This window comes from Acanthaster planci, linkage group LG13 (genome assembly GCF_054643075.1).
Source record: "Acanthaster planci isolate LZ-2023a linkage group LG13, COTS_SCS, whole genome shotgun sequence".
Lineage (NCBI taxonomy): Eukaryota > Metazoa > Echinodermata > Asteroidea > Valvatida > Acanthasteridae > Acanthaster > Acanthaster planci.
In genome coordinates this window covers 5,743,199-5,758,300 of record NC_141789.1, presented here as the reverse complement: position 1 = coordinate 5,758,300, position 15,102 = coordinate 5,743,199, and the positions used below count along the sequence as shown (strand labels likewise).

Genomic DNA, 15,102 nt, shown 5'->3' with positions numbered 1-15,102 from the left:
AATCTTCCACCAAAAATTCACTGAATTTGTTGAACACATGTACTTAGAATTCAAAGAACAGATGGATGTGTTCCTTAGTTAAGGAGTATAATTGGCCAGAGAAGTGGTTGCTTTGTAATCAGTTATTCCAAGGAGTTTTATTTATTTCTTGACTGGGCCTTAACTGAATAATGATGTTAGTGGTGACCATTTCAACACGAATCATTAAATTTTTTTCCAGGATTTTTGAACTATTACGATGCCTGCTCTGAAGGCCTGAGAGTGGCAAGTCCCAAACTCCGTCTTGGTGGGCCAGCTGGTGCCTGTCGTGAGCCATCATTTTCAGTTATATGCTGGGCATTGTTGCAACACTGTGAGAATGGTACTAATTATTTCACCGGAGAGACCGGAGTGCGCATTGACTTTATCTCCTTCCATCATAAGGTATGAATCCGTTGAAATTCTTCTGTTTTGTTGAAGTGTGCATTTTGGGTGCTGGGATGAAGGTAATTGGTGGGAAATGTGTGCAGATTAAGTTGAAATATTATCAAAAACAAAATGAGCCATAATCAGGACAATGGAAGGTTTTCCATATGCACACCATGGACAAACCTGTGTGTTCTACCTTAGAATGTTGTGTTATTGTTTAGTAGATTATATTTAATGTGAACTCAGGTTGTCATTGTGCTTGTGTCTTTGAGCATTTAATACCCTTAGCACTAATTGCTTTTCAGCAAGCAGGTATGGTGTCCTGTCCCTCAAGGTTCACAACCAGCCCGTGCTTGCATAGAGGGCATCCCTCAAGAAGGTTTCATTTGGGACACTGTTCAAAACTGGAATATTGGAAATATACCAGTGTTATCGTGAAATTTCCAACTGCATGGACAATGCCAATGCCAATGGATATGAATTTACTTTTAAAAGGAACATTTTGAAAGGAAGTGTTAAATGGTGTTTCTCAGTAGAATTCTGGCTTTTGGAGTGGTATTTGTAATCTGCAATCAAATCACCTCCCCATTTCTCCTCCTCTGCTTTAAAAGTAAGTTTTATCTCACTGCAATGCTGCTGAGAAAACAAAAGACCCAAGACTGGTATCCTTTTAGGTTTTTAGGTTTCAGAATGTTTTTATCCAAGTTAAGAAGATCTTCTCCATTTTGTCCCTAGGGCAAAGGTCATTCAATGTACATACTAGACACAGAGATCCAAACCATTCAGCGTATACAGAGACTCTACCCACGCTTGGCCAGCATTCCAATATTCAATGAGTGAGTACACAAACAGTCATCTTTCATTGCTAAGGGGAGTTATGCTTGTGTAGTGGTTCTTTCTCATGTGTTACCCATACCAATATTGGGTATTTCTGTGACTGGTTTTATTAGAATAAGTTTTATGTGGTTCTGTAACAGTCAGGTACATGTACTCGTTACACTGTGATTTCTTTAAAGAGCCTGGATCATTTTCCTAATTCTCCATATTACATCATCACTCCACACTCTCATGTTTCTTCGCACAATAGTTACAAACATCATGAATTAAAACTGTCACTTTAAAGTTGTGTTTGGGAATTCGTGAAGGTTTGGGGTAACAAAATGTCAGATTTTTCTGTCAGGCATCACTCATCTGGCTACTTATCACAATGTTACTTGTGTGTGCTTATGCAAATTTGAGTCGGTGACTTGGACCTAAGAGGACTTTCTCTCTTTAATTATTGGCTTTACTCAAGTCACAGGCCAAAATGACTTGACTGGCACTGATGTTGCCTTTGAAAATGATTTGACTTGACTCAGTTTGACAGTTTTCAACTTGAGTCTGACAGATAAAGGAAATAAATTTTTTAAAAAGCCCGTAGTTTTTCTCAGTTAAGGGATGATTTTTGCAACCATCTCAGTCATCTTCTGCATAAGTTTTGAATCCTTGCACAGTTATAGTCAAACGTGGAATGCAAGTTCAATGCCCACAGTGGATCCTGATGGTTGTGTAGTTGAGATGGTTATGTTTAGTTTATGACTGATTCATTACTCAGTGGATTATATTTGCCAGTCTTAGTATGGTACTCAAAAACCGACTTGAGTTGACTTGTTTTGATGCCAGTATTGAATGACTTGCCTTTGAGACTCAAGCGGTTGGCAACTCATTACACCACTGCATTTTTCCCTGGAATGGTCATGTTGGGTTTTCTCGAACATCTCAAATTAATTTTTGGTTGTTTTTTCTGCTGGCTTGTGTTAGGTTGCTACTTTGTGTAAGATGATAAAATAAAACCTTATTACTGTGATTTTAAATCAATGTAATTGGCAGTGTAAGTAGTAACAAGGATATGATTGGTTTCCATTGCTTTTAATTTCAAGTGAGGCTGATCCTTTGGTTGGGTGGAGTAAGCCAGAGGAATGGAGAGCTGATGCAACATATGCTGCAGTAGTTGTCAAGGTACCAGTGTGTTATGGCCTTGGAGTGAGATTATTCAGATCATTAAAGATATGGTTACACATTTGCTTACAAAGTAGCAAGTGCATTACATGAAAATGGCATGGTCCAGTTAAAATGCCATTTTGCTGTTTTGTTGTCTGTGCTTGTCCAATTCACATGTATGCACACAATGTCCCTTTCCCTCAATCTCAGCCTTAGACTAAATCGCCTAAACTTAGGGATTTTATGATTTATACTACCGGTACATTTCCTTTTTAATTTGAAAATGGTTGTGATTCATTTTCAAAATGATCACCTAATAAACACTGAACAAGTTTTCTGCCACTTCACCTTTTCAGGTCATTGCTCAACACCAGAATTTGTTGATAAGACAACGGCCTGACATGAACTACGCACTGCTTAGCAATGACAATGGTTTCTTAGACTTCAACCCACACTTCTTCACTCAGCGGACATTGGTAGCACGGTTTCAGATGAATGAGACCCATCCACCCAGCATACAGACTGTAAGGAAACCAGTGCTGAGTGTGATGGGCCTGCTGGCCCTACTTGGAGAGACGCAGGTGCAGGTTGTTTCAGGTCAGACTTGTTTCTGTTTCCTTAAGTTCTGAGGACAAGTCATTGAGTTTGAGTGCTGATATCCTTGTAGTTTTCACAAAGTTTTCACAGGCATGTTTATTTTGACAAAGTAAGTTTTTTCACTGTTATCGCAAGAGAAATTTCTCCAGTTTTTTAAAAATGCAAGAAATACGGCTTTTCATGAGCAGCTTTTAATGATGCAGTCCAAAGCTAAATATTCATCATATTCCAGTATTTACAATTTAAAAAAATTGTTAAACTCAATTCGTAGAGATGCCCATCCCTCTCTAAAACTGGAAATCGCACTGACCTACTTTTCAGCTCTCTTGTGCTGCATGTTTGCCATGAGGAAAGGGCACCTACAGTATGTATGTGAAACATATTATAGGGGCAGTCATGTCTGTGCCCCCTCATGAAAATGTCAAATGCAGTTACTGAGGTATGGGCCACCTGCAACTGTTATGTAATTAAGACATGAATGAAGTTTCAGTCATGGAAACATGTCAGAACAGTTAGAAATCACATCCTACAGTAACTGATAATGAAAAACTTCAAATCCAAAAAAGTCAATTCCCATTCCTATGGGAAAACTGTGACAATATGTCAAGTGTTGTAGTGGAGGTTGATTTTAGTTTTTTATTCTGAGGTGACTTTTGACAGCTAGGGGTTTAAGATGTATCAGATTGGACTTGTTTCTGGGATGTTGAATCTTAATTCTGAGTATGAGTCATTACATTGGAGTGTTCTTCTGCCATGTGACTTGAGTTCCATTCCAAGGGTGATCCAAAGAAAGTCAAGTTGTATGTGTATGTGGGTAGACAGGCACCTGAAAGCTTTGAGTGTGAATTCTTTGTTTGACGGGTCATTAACCCCTTCTTGGCAGGAATTTCTTTCCGAAAGCCGTCTCCAAGAATTCCAGCCTCGCTTGGCCACGAAGGCCACCTGCCAAACCACAAAGTCTCGGTTTGTGGCCTAGCGTGCTCTGCACACTTTGAATTACAAATGTACATGGTGAAAAGGCTGAGTGTTTGGTGGCATGCGGCTCTACTCAAGCTTCCACATTCCCGTTGCCTCTTTTCAAAGTGGGGACTGTTGTGAAGCTGGTGATTATGATGCAAAATCGGTCTTTTCATTTCTGGGCTACACACAAAGACCGATTACCATATACACAAGAGCCAGGGTCTTTCACCGTGTTCGCTCGAGTGTGGGCCGAGAATAATAGCTGAAAAGTGGGCTGAGGATCTCAATTTTTATGGCGGCTATAGCCGCCTCCCGGTGCGAAGGGGTCAAGTTTGAATTGGAGTTGGTTGATTCAAGCATGTTTGGGGGAATGCTTTCTGATATGGCGTGTTTTGGTCCAATAGATACTGGCAAAGGTGGAAACAACAGTGATGTAGGAATCTTAGCATCAGTGCACCATGCATCAGCAGCCAGTGGATCGCATGACAGGTGAATATATCGGAATACAATCAAGAAATACCCTTCCAATCGACACACACAGCTTTTCCAAGGGTAAATGAACATGGCCTTAGATATCAGTTGGTTATGAGAATACTTCATAAATGGTATAGACTGGTTTATACTATAAATGGTATCATATATGGTGTGACACATTCACTCAGCTCGGATTCATAAAACCTTAGTTTTGCCTAACAACAAAGTTTGCCATCAGTCAAATCAATCAAAACTACATTTCTCATTCAAACTTAGAGCATCCATTTCAGATGCTACTGTTCTTTTCCATCAGCAGATACTGGTAATGAAAATTTCTTGCTTTGCAACATATGAAACTGTAATGGAAGATGATGAAACAGCATTGGATCATATTTGTCACTTCAATACACCCAGTCTTTAGTAATGAGCTTTGGCATAACATCTTTGATGACGTTGATTATGTATCATTTCCCTGTAGTCACAAGGTAAATAACTGTCATTCTTTTGAATGAGAATTCAAGCTGGAGGTTCATTCTTTGTATTGAGCCATTTGGAAGTAATCGCCAGTGATCAGGGAAACATGTAATTCATGCTTACATATTAATTTTGTGTTGCATCTCTTCAATTAAAAGATTACTTGCTATAAGCCCAAGGTTCTGATTTTCAGCAGTTTTATTTGACCACCTTTTATTTCTCAAAGTTTAACTCATCCCTCCTTATATTTGGCACACACTGGGTGTAATCCGTGATAACAACAGAATTGAATCCCACTGTCAATGCTTCTTGTTTTACAAAAATGAAATGTCAAATGTTGTTTGATTCAGTTGGCAGGGGAGCATTATCATCTACAACAGCAATGACACTAGTAATCTAACAGGCACAGACAACATCACACTCACTGTGACAGGAGTACCAACAACTAATCAATTAAGTAAGTAATCTCTGCGTTTGTTTTGAAAAGTTTGTTCCCATCAGCTCAATCATAAAGTTGTTGAATAAGTCCATGTGTGCACAAACCAGTACCAGTCAGAAAAAGCTTGATGTTCGTTATCATTGTCGAGACCTGGAAGTCCAAGACTGAGACCTGATGGTCCAAGACCGAGACCTCGAGACCTTGTACGCAAAATATGCAATAAAAGAATTGAAAAAGAATTACAAATACATGTATCATGTGCAAAGGGAAATACAACTTTTTATTGACATCAAAACAGCTTCCTTGTAGACCTAAAACATTACTAAAGTTAATTAATAATGACTTAATCCTTGCTATGTTTATTATTTTCTCAAGGCAACTCTGCTCTGTTGTATCCAACAAAATCCAGCACCATTGAGGTGTGAAGCCAGTTAAAGTTGGAGGTTCTCAGCAACCTGGATAAAACAGCTGACTATGCTCTTGAGGACAAAAATTAGAATGAATTAGACAAAAAATTAGAAGTTAGAATGACTCAAACTATACTCAAATAGGTGTATATGTCAAGTTGTTCTGCTCAGGTGCCTTGTAAAACGCTGAACTTGTTTCAGATCTCTCTGAAATCCGATTCGTTCCAGGACAGAATTTACACACTGCAGAGAGTTTTTTGTTGCCAGCTTTGCTGTCCATACACTCCTTGAGGTCTTTAAAACTGAAGCGTATAACGGCAGATTTATATGACATGTCCGATTACTTGTTAGGTTGTGTGGTGATGTCGATAACAGCACAGAGGCAGAATGTTATCACAATGGCACAATAAACATCGGAGCAACACACATGAAGGAAAAGCATCAAGAAGAAATGGCGTCCGTATACAAAGCGCACATAATTATGCCGCTGATCACTGCCTCATAATACAGTGCGTAGTTCATGCATTTTTCTATCTCGTTCCTAGACATGAAATCAGTGTGCTGGTTGACATGTTAAGTATTGGCATGCGGCACGGACAGAAAAAAAAGAGGTTGTATCATATACTGTATGTTTTGATAACAGCATTACTACTCTACAGTGTACACACGATCTCGAGTCAAGTGTAATTGATTCTACACAATGAGTGCAAGTTCATGTTTGTATACAATATTGGTGGTCTCGATACTGAGACCAGCAAAATACAGAGACCACGAGGTAACCAGACCGAGACCAGGAAGCAACAGTCTTGAGACCAGGACTGATCTCGAGATTTACAACAATTATATGTTCCAAATTTAACCGATTAAAAACTTGGACAGGAGGTTGGTGAAGATCTGTTTCCATGCTGAAGTCTGAATTTCTTTGAATTATAAAACCCAGCCTAGTCTGGTGCAGATGTTGATATACAGGCCTGTCTTATTTACTCCCATGATTTAATCTGACAAATAAAATCTTTATCAACCTCCATATTGGTCATTCTATAAATCTGGGGTCTGACGTGACATTTTCCTGTCCCTGTAGAAGCTGACCTGTGTAATTTGTCAAGGGGTGTATCACTGAAATTGACTTCAAACAGTTTTTTATTTGTTTGGCCAGTAATTTGCATTGTTTAATCACGCTTGAACATTATAGAATGTATTCTGAACTTACAAAATCATACGTCAGATGTAACAGAGACAGGAAAATATTCTACACCCAAATTATAGAATGACCTACTAAACTATTTTAAATTGTACAAGGTGATGAAAACTACTGTTTGTTTATCTCAGGTATGGTCTACATTGTCTATCTGGTAGACAACACACATGGCAACCCCTACAGACTGTGGAAGGCCTTTGGTAAACCAGTCTATCCCACCAGAAAACAATTTGTGGAAATCAGAAAACATCAGGTAAAACAAAACCAAGTAAATAAAACTCCTTTTGGTGGTTCACTGTAATTCTTATACCAACTGTAACAAGGCCACAGTGTGGAAAAACCTTCAATATGTACACATATTTTCTTGTTCAAATTTTACCTACTATTGATATTGCATGAGAGCATAGCATACATCTCTATGTAATATCCTTTTCATTTTTACAGCAGGCCAGCATATTTTGAAATGCCAATGCTGGAGATAGATGGTTTTCTGCATATTCAAGGTTTGGTCCTTTTTTCTACCACCATTGCTTCAGGATCCCTTGAGAATTAAAGGACCAAATCTGTTCACGGCACCCAAGATGACATTTAACTTCAACTTGAGCAAACCTGGGGTCATGCTGTTCCATTTATGTGCCAAACCCTCCGAAAAGCCACAGCAGGTAAACTTTACCAGCTTTATCTATCATACTGCCTGACATGCTGACAAGATTGAGATTGTGGCTGGAAATCCAAAACTGACCCATTCAAATGTAAAGATATGTTTTCTCTCAGTTGGAGTAAACCATTTTCACTGTTTACATGCAGGTGTTTGGGACATACTGTATGAAATGCAAACTAGTTCTTGCCCATGCTGTTAATGGGTTTTACCACTATGGAGCATCTTAAACATACTGATGCACGCATTTTAGATTCCCTCATCTACATAATCATATCTTAAAGCAGTCACATTGGCTTTTCATATGCTTCCTCAATCTGGTAATGAAAATGCAAAGTTTGTTGTTAACTTTCAAGTCTATGACGGTCACATCCATTTCTTATGGATCATTGTAAGCTAGGCACACATAGAAATCGGTGGTCAACTTTATAACCACTTGCTAGCGGTGGTATTTTGGGCCCAAACTCGTGAATACGAGGGCCTTGCCATTAATTATCTTGTATTATCTAGAACCTCATCTCAAGTGAAAAGTATTTTCCCAGTCATATGTGTCATTCGTACTACTGTTGATTGGTAATGAATTTGCTTTTGAACAGAGCGAAGATGTTGTTTATGAAAGTGGAATGTAAATTTTTAATGAATAAAGAATTGTTGTAATAAAACTTATATGATAATCGAGAAGAACAAAAACAATTGATAAAATGCAACAATGAGGCAAGCGGACTCATCACCAATCATTGTCAGAGCGATGCAACCTGCACTGTCACTGTCGATGTCACGAGAGAACGCGCATTTACGTGAATTATTATTTTAGTTGGTGACCAATTATAGAGATGCAATTTTGTACATATACAGAGTGAAGGAAAGCAAATTCTGGGGTGAATAATAGACAGGTAGAGAGTGTAGGTCGGGGCCTGGGTGATGTTTTTAGAGGGAAATGAAGGTTTTTAACTCATAAATTTGACTTCCAAAGAGACATTTATGTGTAAGAGAGGGATTTTAAAGACATTTGAATTTTATGCTGGTTTATAAATTGGGTAGGGGCATTTTTGTATTCTCTTTTCTCATGTTTTTGGGAGGCAGTTTGTAACAAGTAAACTTGTCCTTTTTTGGGGCCCTCTGGTGGCCTGAGAATCACAACACCCACTGTCCCTCGTGTTCTTTGGGACCAGACAGCATGAATGCCCCCACAAAGAAAACCCTTTAACCCTAACAGTCCCAAATCCTCCAATTTCAATACGATTTTACATACACCCTAGGGGGTTAAGGTTAATCACTGGGGATCTAGAATGCCCTAAAAGTGCAGTCGTGGGTTAGCGAGCATTATCACCGTGCCCAGTACAACAGCACCTTTATTGAATAGGTGCGTTGATTGACAAGCTGTTTTCAAAATGCTTGTATTAAACTGAGAGATGACAATACTTGACGGGAGCAGAAAAAAAATGCTTGTCTTAACCAAAATCTTTTGTCACCCAAGCTTGTATTAAAGATTTTTTTTCCTTATAAGAATGGACACATTTTGTTGGGACTGGCAAAATATGCTCATCATAAGCGGAATCTCATCCTATCCGAGTTTGTATTACTGAGAGTCGACTCAGCAATTTTCTGTTGAGTGCAAACAGCTTGTTAGTATCAGCATTCAGCTAAAACAAGAGAGAGATTGTACTTTTACCCAGTGGAACAATTTTGGAGCCTATTTTGGCTCATGGAACTCCAACTACCAACTACCAATGTGTGTCCCTAGTTGGTGAGGAGGTGAAAAAGTGCCTATATAAAGTCTGAATGTATGGAGCTCTTTTCATCCAGTGTGGATGCAAAGTACATGGACTCCCTCACTCTGATGACCGAGAGATCTGGCACACTTTGGAGGCCATTGCCACCATGTGCTCAGCAGCTATTCTAATATTGTTCCCTGTGATGAAAAAATGGCCCTCCACACTATTATTGTTGACTGTATCAAAGTTCCTGTGAGTGCTGAAACATCAGTAGAGTCCATAGGGTTGCATCCGACTGAATTGGGAACTAATGAATACATGATGGACTTAATTTTCAGGTGAAGAGCGTCAAACTCCACTGTGTTACTCAGACTGACGTTCTTGTGAGCTGGGAGGATGTTTTGCCATGTTGCCTTTTAACATACCAGGTGGAATTCTCTCCAACCAAGCAAGGGCAGTATGTCCAAATCAGCGATGTTGATCTCATATTTACATCGTATCTTTACTCCATTGAGTCTGCAAATCCTTGTAAGTACTCGTAATTCACATACAGTTTATAAGAGAATACTGGGGCTGCTTTCTAATGTTTGCACATCATTGATACATATCTGCAGAAGTGCAAAATTGTGTGAGCAGTGTGTTTATTCACTTTCAAGTGTTTGTAAAATTATCTGGAATTCTTCAGTCCTTTTCCAATGGACAGTTACTAATTTCCAACTTCAGTGGCCATTCATCACAAGTACCGTGAATAGTTTGTGGATCCCAATTCATGACACTTGTATAAACTTTGTGATATTCAGGCTTGGTATCACTTCTGTTACAGAACATTTTTGCTCCTTTTCTAATTAGCATTGCGATACTCCTCTACCCAAGGCTGGTACCGTGTGAGAGCAGTAGATTACTGGAATCGGTCTGGGATGTATTCAACACCAATTGAGTTGAAATGAAGCATCCACCACCAGCTGATAGCTTTCCAAGAAGTGTGAGTGTTTCATTTTGGCCTTCATACATCTGTACAGACTGAATTAGTCTCCTATCACTGTTGCATTCCTAGATTATTTGAAGTAATCTCAACCACTTCATGCTGGATAATGTCTTAAGATGTAGAAATTCCCTGTGTCAAAATGCAGAGCATGTTGAACACATTTCTGTGAATTCTGTACGTAGTGCTGTCTTATGGCAATCCTCGTCTTCCCACTCAACGATTCCTACACACATAGGCTCGTACAAGTCTGTGGAGATTGAGTACATTGAGTGGTTGAAAATTTAGAATTTTCTCAACATGAAAGTGTTGCAAATTCAAAATCACCCCAGAACATAATGGTGTATTCCAAATATGGTGACTGTTTCCAAGCTGCATGGTGATATGATTCTCTTAAAAAAAAGTGTGATTTCCACATGTTAAACCTATCATGTTTCAAGATATAATTCCCTGTTTGCCCACAGGTGTTAGTTATCTATTAAAGAAAGGAGTTTGTAGACTTGCGGTGAAGTGTAAACTGATATGAAAGTGGTCATTAAGCATGATCGTACACGCACACAGATATACCAGTTGTTTCAGTGTCACAGACACGAGTCGACTGCATACTTTATGCCAGGATGAAGTTTTTTCATGAATCCGCAATGCGACATTGTGTAGGAGGTGCATTACTCCAACGTAAATTCATTGATTACTCCTTGTCGTTGAAAACTGCTCTTTTTTAAGGAAAAGAAAACTTGTCATGCCTGTTCCCACTCTGACCCTGCAGGTGTTTACTTACTATGAATGCCCTGTACTTCATAGAGTTTATGCAAGATAAATTACAAGATTTTCGATTTAATCGTTGAAAATACCGCTCTGTGTTTCTTGATTTTTCTCAAAGCAGCTGACTCAAACATGAAACAAGTCAGTGGAATGTAAGCTGTAGTGAATCTTATATACAGTAATCAGCCAATCTTGTGAAATTATAACAAAAAACCAAATGTGTCACCTGCCTTTAATACTAGCTGGGTTGATATGAGATTTCAGTTAAGATGAACACTCTTGCCAGTCTGATTGAGTGCAAAAGCATTGTTTTCTATTGTTATCTAGATATCTATTTAACACGAGCATCTTGAAAACAATTCGTCTATCAACAAACCAATCAACAAGGTGCAGTTGTACTTGGTTCAGTGATAATGCTCATTAATCCAGGACTTCGGTTTTAAGGCATTGCGACTTCAGAGCAATCAAAGGGTTTTCTTTATGGCGCTTTTGTGCCACCCGATCCAAACAAATAGATAGATGATGGGTGTCTGATTCCCAGGCTATCAGAGGGTCCATATAAAAGAAAAACTTGTTACAAACACCCTACCAAAACATGAAAAAGAGAACAGAAAAATGTCCCCACCTGACTTAAAAAGTAGCATAAAATCAGTGATGTAGTTGAGTACTTTTGAGAACCAAGTTCTCTACCAAATATTTAACTAGTTAGGATGGAACAAAGCTTAAGTACATCGGCATTTGATGGTACACGCATAAAGGTAAGATTGCAAAGCAACATAATGACTTCAGACCGTCACTGTTTGATTAAAATTAACTTTTTAGGACAAAAGTACTTGGAAAGTACTCGGCCAAGTACTTTCCCAGTACTTTTCTCCTTAAAACTTAAATTTTACACAACTGGGAGTGTCTGAAGTCTAACATTTATTTTGTAATCTTACCTTTGCACATTTACCATCAAATGCCTGTGCACTCTGGCTTTATTCCCTCTTACCCAGTTCAGTATTTTGCGGAGAATGTTGGTACTCGGAAAGTACTCGACTACAACACTGCATAAAATTCATATTTGTTGAAAGCCGTTTTACCCAAAATTTGAAACAAAAAATTCACCTTCATTCCCGCTACAAAACATACCACCCAGGCCCTGACCTACACCCTACCAAAAATTCACTTGTTTCCTTCAGTTTGTACATTTACAAATTGCAATTCTGTAGCAGGTCATCAACTAAAATGTTTAATTTACTCACATGTACATTCTCTTGCAACATCGACCATAACGGTACAGGTTAATGCTTTGACAGTGATTGGTGACGAGTTCCCTTTTCCGGTTATTGTGTTTTATTAGTTTTCTTTGTTCTCCCCAATCATCATAAAAGTTTGTTTTATCGCAATTCTTTATTCATTACATATATATGATCTACTTCAGAGAGAATATGCTTGATCTGTTTTGAAAGCAAATTCATTACTTATGGACAAGAACACGTGTGTAGGCTACATAAAACTGGTGTGATCGATTAATGACAATGGAAAATACTTTGCACTTAATACAAGACTCTGGAAAATATGAGATAATTATATAAGAGTAAGTTCCTAGACCCTCATATTAATAACAGTTGACTGTATGCCCCCTTTAAAGGTACAGTCCATCATTTGTCATTTTATGCAGTATATTCTTTTAGGCGAGATTTCTTTTTAAGTTGGTGCTCAGATTGGCCGACCTTCATGGTTCACAATGGGGAAATAAATAGAAGTTTTATTTTGAGAAGTCTTGGATCCACCAACCAACAATGTACATGTACCAATATAAAAAATGAACCCTCCAAAAAATTTATTTTTGCTCTGCTGTCCCCAATTTCAATTTTGTGAGCTTTGGTTCTTGGCAGCTGGTACTTCTTTTTTTTTGTTTTTTGAAAAATGTTATTTGTAATCTTTCCTCTGACTTGAAGACCCTTTTTTTTTCTTGAGACCATAGAAAATGCTTTTTTTGTCCTCTAAAATTTTTCTTTAAAAAATCTGAGCACCAACTCATAGGCAACAAATCGACCAAAAATCTAAAGAAGAGTGCCTAAGAACAAACCTGATGAAGTTTAAGTTCTGTGAATCCTGCAAGTTTTGAGAAAAACAATTTTCCAGGACTTCAATTTCATATCCAAAGTTGCTGATTCATGTTTTGAATTACACAAGAATTCATCATCTTGGACATGTTCTTTTGTCAACTTCAGCTGCACAATGTCACGCACAATGTCATGTCAACACGTCATGCCCTTCTGATGGCAATTTTTTGAAAAATGCATCTGTAGATATATTGCTGGAAATGGCCTTGCATTGTTTCCTTCGAAATGATAGCTTACCAGAAAGAATAATTTCAGAGGGAGTTTAGTTGCGTAACCATCTTTAGACAAAGTATATGCATGCTATTCAACAATAAGGGTGTCAATTACATTTTATAATTGCAAATGATGGACTGTACCTTTAAGCGGCTGTACACTACCACTGGGTGTTGCTGTGCTGGGTATCATTTGGCGACACATATCTGTTTTTAATTTGTCTTTTGTAGCTGTGCATATAAACTGTATTTTTAATCCTTTTCTTTTGGAGACACTAAGATTTCCATTTTCAGGTTAACTAAAGAAGTTTTGACTCTCAACTTGGATGTTTTTCATAACATCTTCCAAATGTACCACTTTCCATATGGACCACTTTCCATTTGTTTGTGGACAAGAGTGCTGTAAGCTTCAGCCTCAAATTAGACACAGCAGTAAAAAAAAATGAAATTGGCAGGTCCATGGCTTAAAAGTAGAAAATTTAGAATGTTTTCCAAACTATAATAAACCACAGCAACCGCAAAATGTCATATCAAATCATGGGGGACAAGAAGAACTTGAGTGTTATGATAGTAAGATGAGATAGGGTTGGTCAAAAAAATTGGTGTTGGGGTGAAAAATAAGGAATTGTGGGAAGTCATTTTGACACTATGTTATATGCTCATAATGCAAATTTTGTTATGAGTGTTTGAGTTCGAAAGGAATTGAATTTCAATTCATCAAACACTGATCTATGTTGAGCTGTTGCAGAGTGATAAGAGAAAGTAATGTAACATGTCACTACTAATGTGAGTGATTCAAAACCAGGTTTTAATGTATTATGAATTGTGTAAAAAAAATTATTTCTCGTAATACTGGTGTCCTTTCTAAGCTTCGTCACTTTCTTAACTCTTTCTCTTTGGTCTTATTATATAACACACTTATTCTTCCGTATCTCTCCTACTGCAATATCGTCTGGGCGAATTCAAGTAGTCGCAAATTGCATTCTTTATTTGTCTCTCAAAAACGTGCCATTAGAATATGCACTCTCTCACACCCTCGTGCTCACAGTGCACCCTTGTTTGCACAACTTCGCACCCTTACTGTCTTTGACATACATCAACTTCAAACTGGTATCTTCATGTACAAATTCTATCGTAACCTCCTCCCTTCCACTTTTGCCTCTTACTTTAGATCTATTGAAACTGTTCACAGCTATTCTACTAGATCCCGGGGTAATCTTTATATTCCTTTCACTCGTACCTCTTATTCAATGCACATACTTCGCTTTTATGGAGCCCGACTTTGGAACACCATCAACAATCAAATTAAAGGTCAATCTTCTGTGGGTTGTTTCAAAACTTCGTATAAAAGAGCCCTCCTATCCCATTACACGGCACAGCTTGCTCTTTAATTGTCTTATTTGTATTTATTTTATTATGTTACTTCGTGGATTATCATTGCCTTCTTTGGATTTCAAATTAGCTGATCAGATTTTCGTCCATTAATTATTGTTTTGTCTTGTCTTTGTCTTGTCTGTTCGTCATCTGTCTTGTTTCTGTCCTGCCATGTCTGTCTTGTTTCTGTCCTGTCTGCCATGCCTATCTTGTTTCTGTCCTGTCTGCCATGTCTGTCTTGTTTTTGTTCAGTCTGTCATGTCTGTCCAATGGCTGTTCCCCATAAGCCCTGGCTTCCCTGAACAGCCTCCATACTCAATAATTCCGTGATGCTTCTGCTATTGTTTTCTC

General features: G+C 38.2%; 1 protein-coding gene across 7 annotated transcripts in view; it reads left to right on the top strand.

Moving 5' to 3' along the window:
• Nucleotides 1-15,102, top strand: part of LOC110982461 (alpha-L-iduronidase-like) — a 55,386-nt gene that overhangs the window by 12,676 nt on the left and 27,608 nt on the right. For all 7 annotated transcript variants that reach the window (XM_022240866.2, XM_087144669.1, XM_022240864.2 and 4 more), the window contains 10 exons: nt 221-423; nt 1,144-1,244; nt 2,328-2,406; nt 2,745-2,985; nt 4,350-4,434; nt 5,244-5,350; nt 7,069-7,190; nt 7,474-7,599; nt 9,649-9,838; nt 10,160-10,292. In XM_022240866.2, the coding sequence (XP_022096558.2) occupies nt 221-423; nt 1,144-1,244; nt 2,328-2,406; nt 2,745-2,985; nt 4,350-4,434; nt 5,244-5,350; nt 7,069-7,190; nt 7,474-7,599; nt 9,649-9,838; nt 10,160-10,257 (1,352 nt within the window). In that variant the 3' untranslated portion in view covers nt 10,258-10,292. The remainder of the gene's footprint in view (nt 1-220; nt 424-1,143; nt 1,245-2,327; nt 2,407-2,744; nt 2,986-4,349; nt 4,435-5,243; nt 5,351-7,068; nt 7,191-7,473; nt 7,600-9,648; nt 9,839-10,159; nt 10,293-15,102) is intronic.